The following is an 18,309-nucleotide window of genomic DNA, read 5'->3' on the forward strand; positions in this document are numbered from 1 at the left end:
CTTCTTGAGGATTTTCTTTTTCACCTTTTCTTGCAGGTTTTTCCAACCTCTATGTCCTATCCAGCAGTGCCACGTAGTGGTAAAAGCATGAATACTCCATCTCTCTTTGTTTCGTAGTTCAGCATATTTGTATAGAAGGAAAGTTAAATTAGAAATGTTGCAGACTTTTAAAAACACAGTGTGACCAACAAAGGACTGAAATGTGGAATTAATTGCAAATTAACTGTATTTCCGCATCGATAAAAACATCAAAATGCAGAATTTAAGCACATTTTTATCCAGCTGAGAATCCCATACATGTGACATTAAATCCAAAGAATAAATTGACCTTTAGGGTCAAAGGTTTGAAATAATAATTTCTGCAAATTTTCAAGACAAATGTTTTGGATCCAAGAGAAACTTGTGTTCTCTGAATAAGTGAAGCTCAAATTCTGCTCTCTACCCTCAGTGCTTACTAAGATACAGTGTGGTGGCTCATTTAATTGAGGCCAAAGGTCAAAGCAGGCACATCTGTTCTCTTTGAGGAAAGTGTTGATTTGGATGAAATACAAACTTGGGGTGACCAAATAATTTAAGGTCAAAATCCGCCTTCTGCCATAAGCAGTTACTGAGATACACTGAGGGAGTAATTACATTTGGGTCAAAGGTCGAATCAGGCAATTCTGTTCATTTTTAGGAAAAGTGTTGATCTGGATCAAAGAGAAACTTTGAGTACTTGAGTAATTTATGCTCAAAATCTGCTCTTCGACCTCAGTGTTTGCTGAGTTTTGGCTGAATTTCATTGTTGTTGACTGTTTCCATCACTTTCTATCAAAATGCTCAGCTTGTACTCTCTCTGCTTCTGCCTTGTGATTGACTCCTCCCACTTGCTCCCCTTGGGACAGGAGCTCGTCATCTCCGGCACTGGAGGTGTTGGGGGAGTGAGGCCTATTGACTGCCACATGCACCGCAACTCTGGCTGGGCCTCCGTCACAGGAGGAGCATGTAGAACTTTATATTGACCAAATCATTTGAGACCAAAATTAAGAAGTTATGACCACGTGTTTTCATTTATCGCTGTCACTGGTATTGATATATCACGCAATACTCCTACTTCCGGGGACAGCCCTTTTTTGTCCCCAGCAGAAACATGGCACTTTCTCTGAGTTTCTCAGCAAATTACACACAAACAAAGAGAAAATACAAAGAAAAAAGGGGCAATGTGGTGCAAAGTGGACATGTATTGTGGTTTGTTTATGACCCGGAGCACAAACGTGTGAAGGTGGTTTTACAGGTGAGAGAATGCAACTACTGGCATGACGTCTCCCATTCGCCTTGTCTTCCCTTCTCCACTGGGAGCCGAAAAAACTGCACTTTTTGTGACTGCTTTGGTGATTGCAGCCGAAAACAAAACAGCACACAGTTTATCCGTTAGAAGTGATGCTGTGGGGAGAGACTAATACCAAGCAAACCATTTTAAACTGGCACATCTGCTAGGTGATGGTGAGTATGCTTTTAAGTTTACCAAGCCAGACTGAATGGTTTGTGCTGAAACTCCCACACTCTGCCGGGGATTCTCTGCTGTGTTTGTGCCGGGCCGTCCCCGGATGTGGTCAGATCCTGAGATATCACCCAGGGGCGCGGTCCTGTTGTACATGATTGTAATGGTATGAGTCAACTGTAACTCATAATAGAGTAACATATAGATGCTTGTCTTGTAAAATGTGTTCTTTGTATTTTCTGTATTTAATAGTGGTGTGGCCGCTCATGGCCACCATAGTTTGAAATTCATGATCATAGAGAAATATCTCCACATGTATTTCTTTATTATGTCAGCCCATATATATATATAAAAAATGTCAGAACAACCAGGACTTTCAGTAGCCAAGCGTTTGGAACAATGGTGTTAAACGTTTGGGCCTTTCAGCCAAAAGCATCTGTGCCAACACCCAGTTGACAGGGGAGGCCAAATCGTCTCTTGCCATCTTTGCAAGAAGCTGACAGCAAACTACCAGCTCAGCTCCAAAGCAGAAAACAGGATCAATCAGTTCTGCAAGGTAACAGCTCTATACGCACTGACAACCAGTACGTTTTTATTTTAGTAATGTAATTTATTTTCTTCTTAGAGAAGGAAAAGAGCCGTGCAGATGTTCTGTGATCAAAACCTTTAGAATAGCTCTGAAACAAGAGGGTTTCACAAAAACGACAGAGGGTTAGTCTGATTATTTTGAAGGAGAACCGTTTTTGTGCGTAAACTGTTGAGTCCATGAGGCTGGAAAGGTTTTTCTCTTTTTGCTCTCTGGTCAAATTAGTGATACTGCTCCAGAATACCTTCCTCACAGATTAAATGAATGAACTTTTAAGCCTTTATGGGTCCACTGACGGCCCGTTTGAGTGGCAGCTGCCTCCTTTTTGAGCGCTTTGCGGCGCGCGCTGTGCGCACTTTGGATAAGGGCGGTTAGAAAAATCACGCCGTCGCTCTCCGGAAACCTTTCCGGCGGTCAGTTCGCTTTGTTTTTATTTCTCCCGCCAAATATTTCCAGGTGAACACACACTCACACTTATGGCCGGAGGTACTTTTGTGTTCTTGTGTTTTCTGCGCGTTTTGTTGGCGACTGATTTAAAGTTTGTGGACACAAATGTCACCGTTCCCGGTGATGACGTCGACTACAAGGATCCCTGTAAAGCCGGTACGTGTTTTTTTTTTTTTTTTAAGACTTTGTAAATAATTTGTATGCATGTGTTTGAGTCGTTGTATTGTTAAAAGATGTTGCAGCTATTAGGTGTTTTTCTGTTTGTTTTGTCTTTGGGGTCTGATTGACTAACCTGCAGGTGTGCACATCAGGACAGTTTGCAACAGCACCTTCCAATCAGGGATGTGGTCACGTGATCAAACAATTAAGACAGAGCTCCATGTAATTTCTATTATTATCATAATTATTATTATTATTATTATTGCATCTTGGCTAACTATTAAATAAACGAGTCACTACTGGAAACACTTATCTCTGTTTTGCAGACCCTCCAGGAATTTGCCATGGCAGGATTTTAACAATTAATTCACAAATAATTCAACAAAATTAAATTTACATGCATAAAAAGTTAGATGAGTATGTCTCTATAGATATGTCAGTTGAATTAGTTACTGAAATCCTGGCATTACTAATTTCTGGAAGAACTGGTTTAGACCAGTTTCATTTATTCATAAGTGATTGTAAAGTTGCACTAAAGTGCTTATTATTTCTGTTACCCAATTGACCAATAAATCACATCAAGGTCTAGACCAGAGATTTCCAGCCCTGCTCTTGGAGATTACCCATTCACCATGTCTATCCCATCCATCCATCCACCCATCCATCCAATTTCTAACCCCACTTATCCCAGTTAAGGGTCATGGGGCACTGAAGCTTGTTCTAGTAGTCACTGGATGAATGCAGGGATACACTCTGGATTGGCTGCCAAGTCTATCGTAGGGTGGACAAGCACATTCACACCTATGGTCAATTTACAGTCATGAATTCACCAAATCGGAGTATCTTTGAGAGCGGGAGGAAGCAGGGGCACCCAGAGGGAACCCACAAAAACTACACACAGAAAGGACCAGGTTGGAAGCAAACCTGCGATTCAATCACCAGACATGAATTGGTCAAGTCTCATGTTTCCTAACTCTCGATTGGCTGAGCACATCTCACTTAGATCATTAGCAATGGGTTGAAAAACTCCCTCATTGTTTTACATTATTGGGAGAAACCTAAAGCAGGTCAGATACAGTGGGGTGACCATCTGTTCTGGCTATACCACTGAGGCAAAACAAAAAGCACAACACATATTTGACAACACAGAATAATAATAATAATCTTTAGAACTAAATTCTTGTTTTGTTTTCATTCATGTCAATGCAACCTTCTACTGTAATAGTGAAGCTTGTAACAGAATTTCTCATTTGAAATGTGTGATATAAACTGCTTGTGTTGGACAAACGTGATACTCGTGAAGCTGGGACTCGGCTTTTACAATTTCCCTCCATCTGTGCATCAGTCCATTATATTTTTTCCTTCAGGAGTATAACTTACGAAGGCCTTATCCAGTTTATTCCCAAATTGATATGCATAATCATATGCTGTGGTTCCTCACCATGTGAATGTTTGGGCCATGCAGCATTGCTCTGTGTCTGTGCAGCCATCCATCCTTTTCTGGATTATACTGGGGTGTTCAGCCAAGAGTTACCTTGTTTTGTCATGTGATTTAAATGCTCCAATGTGAAAACTGTTACAGTTGTTCTGGTTTCACCACGGCATATTTCAAAAACATCTCTTCTATTTCATCTCCTTATCTCAATATCAACTGTTGCTGGCTTAAAAGAGTTTAATTTGTTAAAAATTACCACATTTGGGCCAAATTTATTATAAGACCATTGTCAAAAGTCAAACCTTTAATTTTAATTTTGTTGAAATAAACTCTTAGTTTCTTGTGACTAAATAAATCTCTATTTAGCTGAAGATAAAGGCATGAATTTTAAGATGTGGCTGGAAAGCTACGCTGTCACTTACTGCTGGGAAACTCTACAGTAAAAGAATTTACTGTATTTACTGTATTTGAGCTTAATATACCATTAAAAATCAGTTTGATTAGAATTGCACTACCTGATTCCTTAGCTTAGTAAAATAGTTTTCACTATGTATGCTTTCAACTGTGGTTTGGTCAAATTAACTTGACACAGCTGCTCTCAAACTCAGCGAAGTGCAAAAAATGTGCGATTCAGAATTGTTTACACATATTGCCAGGTCACAGGACAGCAAACATGTAGATGTGCCATGATGGCAATTAAAATATGTATTACAAATTAAAAAGCCACCTGAGGTGAGTAAGTCTGAGCTGCCTTAACTTTGATACCTTCGCTAATTTTTAAACTATAAAATTGTGTTCTCAATAAAGAAGTGTGCCACATAATTATTTGGATTATTACGGGGCCTCCAGCTGCTTGGGGTTCCTTCTTACTGATGACTGCAGAAACTTCCAAAAACACGCCACCCTTCCCCGTGCCAGTTGCCTGGAGACTGGAGGTCACTGAGGCTGTGTCAGCACAGTCCTCAGCTGGAATCTGCTCAAATCTTTCTTGCTTCAGGGCACGGGGTGCACCGTGCCGGTCATTTACACTCACCCTTTGCATGAGTGAGTTCATTTCAAAGGCAGGCACAGGCCCTCTACAGCTTTTCATTTGGACATTTGGGCTTTCACAGTTTGTTCCATTGCGTGGTTGAAGGAGGTGCTGGATGGGGAAAGACTAGTTTGCTAATCTGCTTGACTCATGTATGAATGTCTTCACTGTGCAGGGTGGTATCATCACAGTAATAAAAGTGCAAATCAGTATAGTTGAATGTGATGAAATTACAGCAGGCTGCAAAATCAGGCAGAGGTGAATGTTCATCTGCTGTGAAATACTGTATATCCACCTTGTTGCTCCTGCAAATATGGTATCAGCTGTATAAATCCACACCACAGGGCTACAGCAACCTGAAATATATTTGTTAATACAATTTTATCAGTGTTCTACAGTTGTTCATTTGAAAACATATGATGGGGTTTCATATCAAGTGATCTGGATGTATGTAAGAACCTAAGCAGAATGTAAGGTTTGTTCTGTACATGTAAAAAAAAAATAAAATAAAGGCGTGATGGATAGGTTGGAGGCAGTATTAGAATAACAAAAGATGTTTCCACTTAGGTGTGCATCAAGGATCCTCCTCAGTCCTTATTATTTACTTTTTTATTTTATTATAGATGTCTTGACCTTTGGGTATAAGCACCTGTCTCCTTGGTGCACCCTGTACGCAGATGATACTCTGTTGTGCAACAAGAGTTGGGTGGTAGTAGAATGGAATGGAGAACGACTTTGGAAGATGAATGATTAAGGATTGATAGGAAGGAGATAGCTGGAAGATTATTAAAGTTTGTTTGCTGAGACAGGTGTCAAACAATAATTTTACATCTGGTCAATTAGTCGTAGGGAAATTCTGTGAGATGGAAATCAGTGGTAGCAAATCTCACCATATTTTAGTTTATATTACAAATTTGCTGTGATTCTAATTCCGCTACCACAGAATTGCCTAATAGTCAAAATTGGATCATTGGTTTCACCCACAGAGTGCAGTGTAGGGAAGAATCAAACTGTGTTTTTAAAAATAAAGGTTGTGACAATCTGAAATAAAGAATGTGTAATAAATCCCCACTATCTTTAATCTGTAACTCTACAAACCAACTCTTCACAGTTGCAACCAGTCTTTTATGCTGTATGTAGTTGTCACTCAGCTGGGCACATTTAATATATAATATATATATGGAGGGGTCTGAAATTTTCATCTTAGGTGCATGTCTACTGTGAGAGACATAATCTAAAAAAAAATCCAGAAATCACAATGTATGATTTATTTTTTTTTTTAATAATTTATTTGGATGTTACTGCTGCAAATAAGTATTTGAACACCTGTGAAAATCAATGTTAATATTTGGTACAATAGCCTTTGTTTGCAATTACAGAGGTCAAATGTTTCCTGTAGTTTTTCACCAGGTTTGCTCACACTGCAGCAGGGACTTTGGTCCACTCCTCCATACAGATCTTCTCCAAATCTTTCAGGTTTGGAGTTTCAGCTCCCTCCAAAGATTTTCTATTGAGTTCAGGTCTGGAGACTGGCCAGGCCACTCCAGGACCTTGAAATGGTTCTTATGGAGCTCCTCCTTAGTTGCCCTGGCTGTGTGTTTGGGGTCATTGTCATGCTGGAAGACCCAGCCATGACCCATCTTCAATGCTCTTACTGAGGGAAGGAGGTTGTTTGCCAAAATCTCACAATACATGACCCCATCCATCCTCCCTTCAATACGGTGCAGTCGTCCTGTCCCCTTTGCAGAAGAGCACCCCCAGAGTATGATGCTTCCACCCCCATGCTTCACGGTTGGGATGGTTTTCTTGGGGTTGTTCTCATCCTCTAAACATGGTAAGTGGAGTTGATTCCAAAAAGCTCCATTCTGGTCTCATCTGACCACATGACCTTCTCCTATGCCTCCTCTGGATCATCCAGATGGTCACTGGTGAACTTCAAATGGGCCTGGCCATGTGCTGGCTTGAGCAGGGGGACCTTGCTGCCCTGCAGGATTTTAAACCATGACAGCATCATGTGTTACTAATGTAATCTTTGTGACTGTGGTCCCAGCTCTCTTCAGGTCATTGCCCAGGTCCCCCTGTGTAGTTCTGAGCTTTCTCAGAATCATCCTTACCCCACAAAGTGAGATCTTGCATGGAATCCCAGACCGAGGGAGATTGACAGTCATCTTGTGTTTCTTCCACTTAATAAATAATCATAACAGTTGTTGTCTTCTACCAAGCTGCTTGTCTGTTGTCCTGTAGTCCATCCCAGCCTTGTGCAGGTCTACAGTTTTGTCCCTGATGTCCTTAGACAGCTCTTTGTTCTTGGCTATGGTGGACAGGTTGGACTGTGATTGATTGAGTGTGTGAACAGGTGTGTTTTATACAGGTAACAAGTTCAAACAGATGCAATTAATACAGGTAAAGAGTGCAGAATAAGAGGGCTTCTTAAAGAAAAATGAACAGGTCTGTGAGAGCCAGAATTCTTGCTGGTTGGTAGGGGATCAAATACTTATTTGCAGCAGTAACATGCAAATAAATTATTTAAAAAAAATCATACATTGTGATTTCCGGATTTTTTTTGTTTTAATTATGTCTCTCACAGTGGACGTGCACCTAAGATGAAAATTTCAGACCCCTCCATGATTTCTAAGTGGGAGAACTTGCAAAAATCGCAGGGTGTTCAAATACTTATTTTCCTCACTGTGTATATATATATATATATATATATATATATATATATATATATATATATATATATATATATATATATATATATATATATATATATATATATATATATATATATATTCTTACACTTTGTAAATAGTTTCTTCTGCAAATGAAGGTGAGACATCAGGAAAATGATAAATGGATCACAACTACAATGACAAATGTTTAGCTGCAATTTGCTACAATTTTCTCATGTAATATGGTGATTTCTGTGATAATGACCGCTTCTTATCTTATTTTTCCCTCTGTAATGGCCGTTATCTGTGTCAGGCATTAAGAGCAGCAATGATGTATGTTGCTGAAGCATGGGCAGCCAGAGGAGTGCAGGAGACATTGGATATGACAGAGCTGAGAATGCGAGGTTCGATGTGTAGAGTTACAAAGCTGGACAACATTTTATTTAAAAAGAAAAACAAAATTTGGTGAACTGTATATATAAAAAACATACTAAGTAGGTAGACGTGATTGGGATGTGTGATTTTGGTAAGAATAGAAGTAGAGGTGGATGAATAGATGAAAAGACTTGAAGCAAAAGTGGAGGATGAACACTAAAAATGAAACATCAACCAGCCTGACAGAACTCTGAATGAGGAAATGTAATGTGCGAATAATTGTAATAGTTTGGTACAATTTGCTTTTCCCCATCTTGGAGAAATTTGATCAGAAATAATAGTTTTTGCTTGTTTGTAAAGTGAATGATGTAATATTTTCCAGAACAAATTAACCCTAAAAAGATAATGGAAAAATATGCAACATTCGTAAAACACAAAATGCTATATTTGCTTAATCTGGTTATGTCAACCTGTCCAATATAGTGTGTTTAAATGAGAAATGTAGTACACAGTTAGTTATAACAATTTATGATACACTTGCTTTTTCCATTTAAACAACTAAGATTTGTAGGTGTGCTTGACGTGCTGAGATTAATTAAATAAAGCTTTTAATTTCTTAGAGTGAATATGTTTTTTTATGTTTTGTTTCCATTTGTCTGCACCAGCTGCCTTTTTAGGAGATATCGCTTTGGATGAAGATGATCTTCGCATGTTCACAAAGATTCACAGTCATGATGGCCCACGGCGCACCATCCAGATCAATCAAACAAACTTGGGTATCAGCATAATCATGAAATAATAATCATAGAATTAAAATGAAAGGATGATTATATACAGATTTTTTTCAACCACTGGTTCCAGTGAACATTTCCAATGAGACCATTCAGAGTCTTCTTCGTCGCAGGAGAGCTGCCACCGCCAGGCCCGAGCGAGTGTGGCCAGACGGAATTATTCCTTACATGATCAGCAGGAACTTCAGTGGTGAGAAAACATAACATTTCATGTTGTCATCTGCAGGCATATGTTCTTACAGAGGAGCCACTGGCTATATATATATGTATATATATATATATATGTATATATAATGTTTGTTATATAATACATCAACATTTTTTAAATAAATCCTACAATAAAATCACAATTGTAGGACAAAGTAACAATAAAATCCATTGTAACAGTTAAACCTAAAGTGTAGACAATAATTAAATTAAACTACACCAGACTCTGTTAACACCACCCAAACCCAAAACTTTATGAGACTGAATCATCCTCAGTGGACAATGTGACACACTGTAAAACTCAATGAGTTAGTTGAACTCAAACCATTTGAGGAAACTGATTGCCTTAAACCATTTGAGTTTGCCAACTTAAATAAAATCATTTTCAAAAATTTAACTGTTAAAATTTTAGTAACTTAACAATTTATAGTTAATTAAACTTAATTAAACCAGTTTGTGCTTCAATAAAAAAGTGACAAAAATTTCTGCCTAAAAAATTTGCATTATATTTTGGATTAAATTTTTTGATGCATTCTTTGGTTAATTTGCTTTCTAAAAAACAAACCAACAACAACAACAACAAAAAAACAAAGTCTAAAAGGACTACAACAGAATGAAAAATGCTAAATGGTAGCTCATGAACAGAACTTGCAGTTCTTCATAATGGTATAAATGTAGCGGCTGCACTCTGCGTTGTGTTGTTATGACTCCGCCCATTCGCTCCCCTCGGGACACGAACTCACGATCTCCAGCATGGAAGTCGGACTCTCTAACCAGAATGTTAAAACCCAGGACTCTGGCCTTGTGACCACAGAATTCTTTGGAGCTGTTAGAGTGAGGTTTACTAACTACATATATGCACAGTGACACCTGCTGGCCTCTGTTACATAAACTCAATTAAAATGAGTGAATGGAATGCACTGAAAATACATCACCAACCCTTAAATACCCCAAAAACTTTAAATGTACTTAAAGAAATTGAGTTATGACAACAATTCATCTTTGAGTTAGTTTAATTAATGGAAATGAATGACTATAACTTTTTTCAAAGTTTGAGTTACATTAACTTAATTATTGTATGAAAATGGAGTGTTGGGTTTAACATTGCAGAGATCATGATGTATAATTTTACTCATAAATTATACATTGGAGAGAACAGTTTGAAGGGCTCGATTGAAGCAGACTGGTTTATTTTGGCTGGTAGACTGCTCTATGGAACAGGTGAAATCCACTGTCTTCTTTACTTCTGGAACGTATCGTAATCCTGCATTCTGGGAACATAGAGCACTGGCCGTGCATAAGGTTTATAATGAACAGAGCTGATAATTTTAATTTAAAAAAATCATATCAATCAGAAAATAATGGCGGTAATATACCAAACAGACCCCCATGTCTGCAACTGACTTTTTATCTTATTTTATTAAATATTTGCATAATACATAGAAGCTTCTGTAATCCTATTTGGGTTCATAGAAAATTACATCTTGTTTTAGGCAGTCAACGAGCCATTTTCCGTCAGGCGATGCGTCACTGGGAGAAGTACACGTGTGTAACGTTCACGGAGAGGACGACTGAAGAAGATTACATTATTTTCACTTACAGACCCTGTGGGTGAGTCGGTTACCAGATCAAAGTTATTTGAAGTTGGAGTGACTTTTGATTTGTGATCGAGCTAAATGTAACTTTCCCTTTGAGGGACTGAATGAAGCAGGAGCACGACTTTTACTAAATGTAGGACACAGGAGTACGGTGGCTGGGAAGTGCAAATCAGAATTACAAAATGCAGAACACTTTGCAAATGCTGAACGTGACGGAAGGGGAATGTCTGTCATTCACGGGTTTATTTTATGAGCTGCTTTACTCGTATGTGGTGGTAAACTGGATATCACTGGGGCGTGGACGAAACAAGATATTTGAAGGTATCATCTTGGGCTCTGGATAACACTGACATTTGTCACCTTGTTGTTGTGGATTTTTTCTTTACATTTATTGGGCCTAATAGCTAATCATGAAAATGGGCAAACATGCTGTGTGAATAAGCAGCTTCATAGGTTTGTTTTTTTTGTTTTGCATATTAAAAAATGCCAAAATGACCCAAAATAGGAGGAAGTGTCAGAACCTAAAATTTTGGAGCTGAATATGTCGTAGTTTTTATAGAGTTGCTTGTGAAATTTTGTGGACTGACTGACTCTTTTATACACTAACCCAGCAGATTTTAGGGAACATGTTTGTGGCATCTGTCTTACTTGATGTCCATCTTATCTTGTTAAACAGAAATGTAATGCTACTGACAACCTCAGGGCAGAGTGGGGGCCAGTCATTTCTCAGAAGGGGCCATTTTTGCTCTCCAACAGACAACATCTTACTACATTTGACAATTCTGTGACATCACGAATGTTTGCAGATGCTGCTCCTATGTGGGGAGGAGAGGTGGCGGCCCCCAGGCCATCTCCATAGGAAAGAACTGTGATAAATTTGGCATTGTAGTGCACGAACTTGGTCATGTGGTTGGCTTCTGGCATGAACATACGCGTCCAGATCGTGACGAGCATGTAAGCATCAACAGAGATAACATTCAACCAGGTAACAACTTTTGACTATATCCTGCAATCGGTGCTTGTAAAACTGTTTGCTGTCAGCTATTTGATCAGAACCTCCACGTTTGCCCACAAATGTCTCTGCATTAATAGGGCAGGAGTATAACTTCTTGAAAATGGAAGCAGGTGAAGTTGACTCACGTGGGGAGGTTTATGACTTCGGCAGCATCATGCATTATGCAAGAAATACATTTTCCAGGTAACACATCACAGTATTTCTATGTCCCCCTGCTATGTACATAGTGCAGCACTTGGAAAAACTGAGTGAGGAATCTGATTTTTGGGGTTTGCGATTGTCCTGGATCAAGCCTAAGATCCAGGGTTTTCATGGCTACCTGCAGATGTCTGCTGTATTTTTCAAAATTTTTTTTTATTAATTTATTTTTTAACTAGTTTGGAAGGTTCCACAACTTGTACTCTGGTGCTATATATATATATATATATATATATATATATATATATATATAGCTTGGGGGGAAGAACGTGGGCTGCAGCTAAAACTGCACCGCCCTCGCTGAAGGGGAAAGGAGTGATGCGAGCAAACACTGGAGTGGGGGGTGTTTGATGGGGGATAGGAGGGGGGGTGTGTGGGGAGGGAATGGAGCATGCTTCAGTCCTGTGAAAAGCATTTTATTGTCTTTGTGAGCTGAGATAAGAAACATCCAAATGATCCCCAGGCCGAAGAAATTCCTCTGTAGGGAAAACAGTCGGGCAATTTGACCTTCAGGCTTGATAAGCCTGTAGTGTTATGGTTTTAGCAGTTCCACTTGAACAACCAAATCCCAATTATGAATTAAGAATATTCCCAATTATGAATTAAGAATATTCACCGGCCTCTGAAATCTTCAACTTCAACTGCAAGGCATGCATCTGCTCCAAGATGTCATCCAATTTGGATCTGAGTTCAAGAGTCGTCACAGTCTGAGATTGCACTGCCTTGCCAACAGTGGTGGGCACACTTCGAATAATCCGATAACAGATAATTATCGAAGATAATGTTTTCATTATCGAATTATCTTTTTAGATAACTTTAAAAACCATTATCAGACTAATTATCTTCCAATGAATTGTCCTCCGATAACTTTTAGACCGATAACGCAGTAAACCCAGCTGAACAACAGCAAACATTTTTAAAATTTTAAATCAGTTGAGACCTACCTGGTAAAAGTATCCTGACAGATGTATATAGTTATATCCTGTGCAAACAGTAGAGAGATAATTCCAGGAAAAACCACTCTACCTCTGCAGGCAAAGGAGAACTAGTTACAAAAAAAAAAAAGAAATTTCCTTTAACACCATGTTGATATGCTGGCAATATCACCCAAGTCATCCAGAGGCATACATTTTTAACTTATGGTTCAAATTTTAACAAAACTAATTTTGGACAAGTTATTTAAAGTTACTGTCATGTCTGAAGTTTTATAAAGTAAAAATATCAGATAAAATAATGTGCTAATTTTTAAGGTTTTGTGAGCACATGCTGAGCCCAGCAGTGCATTATGGGTAATCTCAGTACGTTCAGGGCAGGACAAATGCATTTCAGACACTCTGTTCAGGCTCCACGGACAGCAGCATTAAACTCTAGTGCCTAAAACTCGTGAATATATTCTCTGGGTTTACAGACGTTATTGTATTTGTGTTTGTTAAATTCCACGCATCTTAAATGTAGCAGACGGATTATCTGGGATTTTGTTTTGGAAAGATGTCAAGGCCTCTACTGCCATCTACTGGCCAGTAGTGTTCATGCAGTATTTTTTTTTTTTTACAAATTAAGTTTAAAAACAAAACAACAACAACAAAAAACATTACAAGACAGCTCTGCGGTGTTTGCACAGGCACAGTGCGAGCGGTTGGACACTTGTATCTCTGCAGCAGCAGGATACCGTCACGACGGCCGACCAGAATAATTTCAATTCGACCATACGATCGGCGATCAGGAGGTGGTTGTCAGATGTTAAACGCAGCTTGTTACTCCATGTACACTACACGATGCAGGATGCGCGATTAACCTGAAACTCGGTCCGAAAACTTCTCTCGCACAGTGTAAAGCCAACATTTATGTGTCAACAATATTGAGTGCACATTTTACAACATAATAAAACATGCGCACATTCTCTCCACATGTAAAACATTTTGCGATGACACTTCCAGGGCTCTGTAAAAATGCCTGTTTTTACAAATAAAAAATGGAATATTTTACAAAAGCACATTTATCTCAATTGTCTGTAAACACCAACACATGACACACGTCACAGTAACGTGTTGGTTTACATAATGAATGATTGAACCAATCAGTGTTTAGCAGAGGCACATTTTACCCAGAATCCTTTGCGATCTGTCTGTGTGTGTTACAAAACCTCAGAATTGGTGCATTATTCAACACTGAAAGATATATGTTATATTTTAACTTTGTAAAAATGACAGAATTGACATTAATGGAGTTATTCTATCAATATTCACACAAAACCATAAGTCAGGATGCCTTTATTTTTCAAGACCCTCCGCCTGACCGGAGCATTGTGATTGGTAGAGTTGCCTTTGTGACTGCTCTTAGGGTGCTTTAGGTGCTTTAGTGCTTTAGTGCTTTAGTGCTTTAGTGCTTTAGTGCTTTAGTGCTTTAGTGCTTTAGTGCTTTAGTGCTTTAGTGCTTTAGTGCTTTAGTGCTTTAGTGCTTTAGTGCTTTAGTGCTTTAGTGCTTTAGTGCTTTAGTGCTTTAGTGCTTTAGTGCTTTAGTGCTTTAGTGCTGTAGCTGTGTAGCTTCCAGCAGGGGGCAGCATGTTCTAACATCAAAATGCTGACTCGTTTGACTCTTTTGTCGCTTCCAAAAGCGATCGTGGTGTTAAACTCAAATTCAGCATGTTAGTAGTTGCAAATGTACCAGAGACAACACTGGAATTTATCGGTTATCTGTAACTTCCGATACATTTTTGGGTGGTTTATCGGTTTATCTTTAAGATAACTTTTCAGTTATCTGATTATCTGTGATCGAAGTTAATTTTTTGGTTATCTGTGCCCACCACTGCTTGCCAACCTCGTTAATCATGACGGACAAGTGAGGGGCCGTGGTTCTTGATGCCGCCGTTTTGCCAATTTTCCGGTAGATCAGGGCAGCACATAAGCCAACAAGTACCAGCCCTGCTACCATAAGACCAAAAATGAATAAATCCTTGACATCCTCAACGGAGAAAGGCGCCAAACATGCCACATGCCAAGAACTCCAGGAGTCGAGAACATAGCCCACGGGATGCGTTCCATATGGGCAGGTAGGATCCCCCGGTCCTGACCTTCTTGTAGAAAAAATGGTGTCAATAGCGTTCAGAGACCAGCTGATAAATTCCATGGTTAATCCAGTAGTAGTCCAATAGATCCAGTATCCAATATAATTTGAGGAATTCACAGTCTGGTGAAGTAGGGACTTGAAGGTTAAAGCAGAGAATAGAGATAAGAGAGAGTGGAGGAGATGTGACCGCCCTCGTCGGAGTCCCAAGCTGAAGTTAAATGAATTTTGAAATGAATGAAACTTAAATGAATTGTTTCAATTAGTAACACCTGAATGAATTAAGTTGTTTGAACTTAAGTTAGTAAGTTTGATTAAGTCTAACTTACAAACTTAAGTAATATATTGCCAATTGAAATAATATTCGTGTGACTTTCCAAAAAAAAAACACCATACATTTTTATTGCACTGTTTCAAATGCTGTGGACGAGCAATCTGTGTGCATCTGATTTATTTTATCCTAGCTCCATCAAATAACCTCTATTATGTTGTCTGTTATGTTTATTTTTTCATCTTTCTTATTTTTGGAATTTAATACTCCTTATGGAACACACCACAAGATTCCTGCATAAATCCATTGTTCACATATCCATGTTGCCGTGGGCTAGTGCTGGGCTATATAAACAAAATCTTATATCACAACATATTTTTTATTAATCTTATTTATTAATTATACAAGGTTTTAAATTATACACAATACCTCATGTGGACTACATGGTGCAACATGAGTGTCACTATTATGTTTGCACTAATTTTCATGCCAATAAGACTTAATGAATTGTTTATTTATATCAATGTCACTATGATATTTGCATGCTAATGAGAAATTGTGATTATGTTACCAGTGCTGAGCTGTGGCTCGTTTATATTTGTACTCTAGCTACAGGACATTAGTTTTAACTTTTAGCTAAAAGCAGAAGCAAAGGAAGTTTTTCCTTCTTCTTTTATTAAAAGGCTGAGGGTGACTTTAACCTGGTCCCAAGGATTTGTCTTACTGCTAGAGATGCCATCAAGTCCAGCATCAGCATCTGTTGCTATGTTGCGTTTGCAGGTGAACTACGACTCTGACCTGCTTTTCGTCCCTTCACGCAGCTCTGCTAAATACACACTGTTTGAAAACCTTCAGGGGATTTGTTCTTTATTGTCAGCAGTCAGCAGTCTTCCTTTCATTGCGGCCTCGTGCATGTTGTTGCCCTATTTCTTTTGACAGCCCTTTTCCCCCCCCAGTTGCTGCATTGTTGGTACGGCTCGTGGAGGCACGCCAAGTTGAATAAATGCCTGCCAGGCCAGGCTTTGTTGAACAATTTGGGCTGGAATTTGTTTTTGTTTTTCATTTTTTTGGCTCTTGTGACATTGGGCAGTGGGCTCCGCTGAGCCGGCTGGCAAAAGGCCCCGCTCGGAGAGCTCTGTGTTTGCACATCCTGGTCATTCATGTTTGCATCACCATGGGAACCATACGGATCCAAACCTGGTGAGAGAATAGATCAAGTGCAAAGCCCGTCACTGTAGATTTACTGTATCAGCGGGTAAGTATGGGTGATGGTCAAGCGGTTACGTGCACGTTATGTGTGCTGAAGGTTCCAGGTTCAAGGCCACTCCTGCCCATTCTTCGCGTAAGGTGGAGTTGTGTCAAGAAGGGCATCCGAAGTAAAACATGTGCCATCAACATGCAGAGCCACATCTGATCTGCTGTCGCAACCCAGAGTTAAAAAACAAAACAAAACAAAAAACAAAAACAAAGGAGAACTCAAAGGGACTTAATATGACAGTAACCTGGGTCTGACCTTGAATATGTTCATGGTCACTCAAGGTCAAATTACAAGTTGCATATTATAAGACGTGAACCAACCTGAAACCATTTAGCCACTTCAAGATCCAATGAAACAGTGAATTTTGAAAGTCCTACATATGATTGTCTGCTGGTAACCATGGGAGTATCTGTCAACATTTATCCATCATAAGCAAATTTTAAGTGACCTTGTGTGAAATATATGAGCATATACAATTTTGAAAGGCCACATTTGACCTCCTATTCATGTCTAATGGTAACCAAGGGCCTATCTGGTACTGTTTAGCCATTATTAAAAAAAAAAAAAAGAAATTACAGCATGACTGACCTTGTGACCTTTTTAAAGTCACTCGAGGTCAAATGAAATGGTATATTCAAAAAGCCCACATATGACTTCTTATTCATGTTTAATAGTAACTAGGTGTATCTGTCACAGCTCAGCCACCATAAGTGACGCCTGAACCTGAAAAGTGAAAACAATAAGAGTTCCAAAGAGTGTTGGTGAGGTTTATCATCAGAATCAATACAGTATTCGACAGGGTGCCATTTCTTAGAAATTTGAGATGCTCATTTTCTTTATTTGACTTGCACTCTGGTGTTTTTCATTATTGTTCATTATTTTTAGGTTTGTTTGCTTTTGTTAACGCTTTTGTTCTGTTTCGAACAGAGGAATCTTCTTGGACACAATCTTGCCCCGTTATGATGTCAATGGAGTCAGGCCTCCTATTGGACAGAGAACTAAGCTAAGCAAAGGCGACATCGCACAAGCACGTAAACTCTACAAATGTGCAAGTAAGATGGATATATATTTCAAAGAAAATTAACTTTTACAAGGGCCAGATTAATACAGGTCAAATCTGTCTTTAAAAACAGATATAAACAGTTTACTGAGAATTTTGAGATGTGGGATGTATTTTAGAAAATGCTAACTGCAGTTTATTCTAACATTTAGCGACACCATTAGCATCAACTGACTGCATGTGCTAATACTAGCTATTCATGTTTATCAACATATGCTAACGTTAACCCCAGTTAAACAATCACACCATGCTAATGTAGCAATACCATCTATAAATCACGGAATACTCCATTTACAGATATTTGGTAATAACCCGGATAACTGTTATTTCTGATGGCAGGTTTTTTTTGCTAAACAAACAAACAAACAAAATACTATGATGCATGGTTTTAAAGAATTAAATAAATACAACAGGTCTCTGAAATGACTGCTCCTGTACCTGTGACTTTAAATGAGAAGAAGCTGCTGCTTTCCACACACTTTTCTTATACAGTAGACCAGAAGGGAGAAGCAATGTCACATTATAGAAAACCTTAGTGGGTGTGTCGCTCAGAGAAAACAGGAATCCAAATATGGACTTATGTGACATATGTCACATAAGGCATAAAATTTGTTAATAGGATGATAGCACACTTAAAAAACTGACTCACTGGATTGGATTTCCA

General features: G+C 38.8%; 1 protein-coding gene across 1 annotated transcript in view; it reads left to right on the forward strand.

The window, feature by feature from the left end:
* Positions 1-2,516: 2,516 nt before the first annotated feature.
* The window catches only part of LOC117528925 (bone morphogenetic protein 1-like), a 32,916-nt gene continuing 17,123 nt past the window's right edge, over positions 2,517-18,309 (forward strand). The window contains 7 exon segments of the mRNA XM_034191551.1: positions 2,517-2,669; positions 8,850-8,960; positions 9,046-9,165; positions 10,676-10,793; positions 11,587-11,765; positions 11,873-11,978; positions 17,513-17,637. Of these exon segments, the coding sequence (XP_034047442.1) occupies positions 2,543-2,669; positions 8,850-8,960; positions 9,046-9,165; positions 10,676-10,793; positions 11,587-11,765; positions 11,873-11,978; positions 17,513-17,637 (886 nt within the window). The 5' untranslated portion in view covers positions 2,517-2,542.

This window comes from Thalassophryne amazonica, chromosome 17, assembly GCF_902500255.1.
Source record: "Thalassophryne amazonica chromosome 17, fThaAma1.1, whole genome shotgun sequence".
Lineage (NCBI taxonomy): Eukaryota > Metazoa > Chordata > Actinopteri > Batrachoidiformes > Batrachoididae > Thalassophryne > Thalassophryne amazonica.